At 45.1% G+C, this 4,563-nt stretch overlaps 1 protein-coding gene across 2 annotated transcripts; it reads left to right on the forward strand.

Annotated features, from left to right (window-relative positions):
• Positions 1 to 503: 503 nt before the first annotated feature.
• Positions 504 to 3,974, forward strand: LOC125544019 (ras-related protein RIC1). 2 transcript variants are annotated; one of them, XM_048707543.2, is made up of 8 exons: positions 504 to 736; positions 1,171 to 1,243; positions 2,370 to 2,417; positions 2,518 to 2,565; positions 2,653 to 2,724; positions 2,809 to 2,964; positions 3,058 to 3,161; positions 3,674 to 3,974. In XM_048707543.2, exons 1-8 carry the CDS (start codon positions 723 to 725, stop codon positions 3,768 to 3,770), a joined length of 612 nt encoding a protein of 203 aa, XP_048563500.1. In that variant the 5' UTR covers positions 504 to 722; the 3' UTR covers positions 3,771 to 3,974. The 2 variants fall into 2 exon arrangements, with proteins under 2 accessions (XP_048563500.1, XP_087403181.1); XM_087547055.1 differs by lacking the exon at positions 504 to 736 and adding an exon at positions 796 to 1,021.
• Positions 3,975 to 4,563: the final 589 nt, after the last annotated feature.

The raw sequence follows: 4,563 nt of genomic DNA on the forward strand, positions 1-4,563 counted from the left end.
CTGCTCTACCATTTCCTGAACGTGCAAACACTGTTCCGCCAAGTCGGCGTGAGCGCGGCCACCTCCACACCGTGCACGCCATCGCGTGCCATCCTCTCAGCTCCCGTTCCTCCTCCGACGAGTGACGACTCGCCGCGCACTGGCGACATCGTGCTCTGCATGAAGGGCACCTCCATAGATTCCCCGCGTGGGCCATGCGAATCGGGAAACGCCCGCACCCGACGCCCTTCATCTACAATGCCCAGCCTCCTGCTTCTCGGCGCCGCGCTGATTTCAGAAGAGAGGATTGAGGATAGAAGATGAATATGACATGTGGGACAGATGTCAGTGAGAGCAGACTATGATCTAGGGCGGGATTGATATTTTCCCGGTGCGCCAAATTAGTCCAGGATAAGGTTAGGGTACAGATTTCAGGGATTTAGAGATGGAGGTTCAATTCTGACGAGGTCTACGAGTTTAATAAGGTTTAAAACAGATTTACTCCCAAACAAGCCACCCCGGGTGGTCGCGGAGTCTACGTGTGTGACCGTGGCCTGGACTCCACGAGACGAGACGTGCCCCACTCGACAACCCAGAGACCCTCCTTTTTTATTCGCTCACCTTTCCTCTCCCCACCTTCTACCCCAATTCTCACCTTTCCTCTCCCTCGGTCGTCGCCTTCGCCTCCCGGGAAATCGCCTGCCGCCTCGTCTCCTAGAAACTCGCCGCCGCCGTCCGCTGCCATGAATCCCGAATAGTACGCACCTCCTCACTCCCTCTCGTCTACCTACCTTGTTAGAGTTCTGGATGGAATCTGTCAGTGTTGGGTTTTGGAGGCGACCGATCTCGCCCTCGGGTGTGTCCGATGGCCACCGATTCGTGCTCCTCTCGTGGATCTGCGCCCTCGCTGGACTTCACTTGTACGATCGCGGATCTAGTTGTATTATGTTCCATCCATGCCGGAAATAGCAGATTCTCGGATGCGCTCATCTTCGTCCCGGCCCACCGGATTACGCCACCGTTATCTCGGTGCCCCTACTGAGTGCTTCTAGTTGTTGAAGTTGGGGCTTTTTTAGTCTCGTTTAGATGTGTCTTCTCCTTGGGTTGTTACTTCCACTTGTTAGTAGCATGTATTATTAGCTTGTCTAGATGTGCAAAACCATGCGATGAGATGCTTGCGTGACTATGCAGTGACTACCTCTTCAAGCTGCTGCTCATTGGGGACTCGGGCGTGGGGAAGTCTTGCCTGCTGCTGAGGTTTGCGGTAAGGATTGCTCCTTTTCACCATCTCTTTGAGTAAACTTATTTCATGTAGATGCAGTGTGGTAGGGCGCCAGAAAACATAGAGATACTTTTTCTTAATTTGAATGAATGCACCTCTCATACAAAGCACCAAGTTACTATTCATACACAATCAAATGTTAGGAATCTGTAGCAGGGATGAACACCACAAAAGTGGTTAGTAAGCCATATTTTTTCTCTTGCTTGTTGTTCTTGCTGCCCATTTACCCTGTCAGTTTATAATAGCTATTGCTGTGCTAAATGACTGTTAGGGATGCCATGCTATGAACAAGGTTTGTAAAAACAATAGTGACCGCGTTACATTGTGTTTTATTCAACTCCTTTACCCATTTGATTCCGTTTGGAAAGTGGAACCCAAACAACAACTTAAAATGCTGGAAGATTATTTTCCCAAATGTTGATTCTAGTGCCATTTTCTTCTCTGTGTTTGCTCTGTGCTCCAACGTACCTCTCACATTTGGCTTTACCAAAAAGTTATGCAGAGCCTGTCGGGGGCTAACCAAACACAGACGACATGTTACCCTTGGCTGGACAGCCATTATCTTATTTAGCAAAAAAATTCTCACGGAATATCACACTTTCCAATGCATGTCTAAACAACCCCCTTTACCAGAATTAGAAAACTTACCATCATCTTGGGCTTTGATCTCCCCGCAGTTTCAGAGAAAACTACTAACCAAATATAGTATTAAATCAATTTCTAAATTTTGTGAATAATCTAAAATGCATTGTAATTATTTGCCTTTTGACAAGTTACAAATGTTTTGCCTATTCCGTCTCTCTCATAGTATCTACTAATTCAGTACTCAAGTTAAGGATATTATTTGCAATATGAAGTATATTATATTGTTAATGTCAAGTAAGCAGAGCCTAGCATGTGTTGCTAGTTGCTGGAAACTAGCAAAGACCAACAGTTTTGTAGGCTCTCCATATTTCTCTCATCTTTAGCAGCATTCGGTGTGGTCATCCAAGAGCATCTAGCACAAAACCTTCTAGAGAAGTGTTGATATTCTGAATCAACTTCTGTGAACTTGCTCAGCCTTTTTTCCGCTGCAAGAAACTGATGATCTTACTGACCACATTTACAGGATGATTCATATCTGGAGAGCTATATCAGTACTATTGGTGTTGACTTCGTAAGTTGATTCCTTTGCGAGCTTACTGAAGTTAATTTTCTGTATAGCATGCGCACGTGCCCCCTGTTGTATATCCTTTTCACTGTCTTTGACTTGCTAGAAAATCCGCACCGTTGAGCAAGATGGAAAGACGATAAAGCTGCAAATTGTAAGTAACCCATTGTAGAAAGTTCTACATTGTCCTTACAAGTTAGAAGTTTCAGCTCTGATTTTTCAACATGTTCTTAACCTTCAGTGGGATACTGCTGGACAAGAGCGATTTAGGACCATCACAAGCAGCTACTACCGTGGTGCCCACGGCATCATTGTGAGCTCTGTTCAACATTTGTCATTATATATATTGACTAGATTAACACCCATGATTCATAGTATTGTACCTTCTGTTGCACAGGTTGTGTATGATGTGACTGACCAGGAGAGCTTCAACAACGTCAAACAGTGGCTTAATGAAATTGACAGGTATGCTAGTGAAAATGTGAACAAGCTTTTGGTGGGGAACAAGTGCGATCTAGCTGAGAGCAGAGTGGTTTCTTACGAGGCTGGCAAGGTAATTGTTTGTGCATCCATTACCCTTTTATGTAGTTCCTACATGTGATGCGATTAATTATTAAAATCACATACTTGTGAATGCCGATTGCAGGCCCTTGCCGATGAGATCGGAATACCATTCCTGGAAACCAGTGCCAAGGATGCAACAAATGTGGAGAAGGCATTTATGACCATGGCTGCAGAGATAAAGAACAGGTGACAATACAATTCATATTCTACACCTCGGGCTGTCATACCCATTCTGGATATACATGAATGAAACTAGTGTTACACAGACACAGTAGATATGCATGGAAGGAAGTCTTCTTGTAGTGATAACTATTTGGCTCATCAAATCCATCTTATACCCCCTCCCCCCCCCCCCCCCCCCCTTTCCTAAATATGAGTCTTTTTTAGAGATTCCAATATAGCAAAATGAATGAATCTACACTCTAAATATGTCTATATACATCCGTATGGTGTATGTATTGAAATCTCTAGAAGGACTTATATTTAGAAACGGAGGGAGTAGCTACAAGTGTTATGCTGACTCAGCAGTAACACCATTTTTGGAGGTACTAAATTTTGAAAGCCACAGCAGTTTAAATCTAGTGCCAGTGAATCTGATTTGAAGTGATGCACCATGATATCTGGTTCTGTTATATTTACATGAATAGGTGTATAATAGGCGTTAAATCTTAATTCTCTTTGCTACCTCTTTTGAACAGGATGGCAAGCCAACCGGCTGGAAATGCCAGCAAGCCTGCCACCGTGCAAATGCGGGGTCAGCCTGTTGCCCAGCAAAACGGATGCTGCTCGTCTTGATCAACACTCAAGATCACAGTAGTGTTCTTGCAAAACTCGGTTGTTCTTCCCCTGTAAATTAAGTGTACTACTATCATGCCGTCTGTTGGAAGAAGTGTCATGCCCCCTAACTACAACAGTGCAGCAGATGCTGTGGCCTGTTTTAGCTGACTGTTAATATTGCTATTTTAATGTGTCGTTTAATATTCACCTTGGTTTGGTTAATGTTTCATGTCTCCATGCTTTGAAGTTCAATGCTGGTGACAGTATTGCGACGGTGAGTGGTCATAAATTCACCTGGCATTGTATTCTCAGGGAAGACATATTTGCTTCTATCCGTGGAATGCTGCTTTTCGAAGACCACTTACGGTGCAGCTGTTATGTTTGGTACCTGCTTGCTCAGTTGATTGTTAAACAGCAAATATTGTATCTCGCATCCGTAAACACTGTTATATAATGTAGATTTTGATAAAATTCACTGCCTAGCACCGTTGATCGATGGCTGCCGCTATCGTGGCCGTGTCACAAAAGCTTGCTATAAAAACCTAGCTGCATGCTTGCTCGACAGTGGCATGGCTCCAACATTGCTGTCCTGTCTCCCCCGGCTGGCTATAACTACGGCCCATCCAGTTTTTCCACACTATTCACGTGCCTCTCTTATCGCGTGGCTTTACAAAAACACTGCTGCTTGCACACCTGCAAAGATGGCCGTGGTGCTGCACATCCCTAGTCCTCGCTCCGGTATTGGCTGGGCCCAACGCCTTGCCCTCCGAGACCTGGGCGTAAGGGTTGGCGACTACATGCATACGGCGCA

The sequence above is a fragment of the Triticum urartu genome, chromosome 3A (assembly GCF_056163025.1).
Source record: "Triticum urartu cultivar PI428250 chromosome 3A, HENAU_Tu73, whole genome shotgun sequence".
NCBI classification, from domain to species: domain Eukaryota; kingdom Viridiplantae; phylum Streptophyta; class Magnoliopsida; order Poales; family Poaceae; genus Triticum; species Triticum urartu.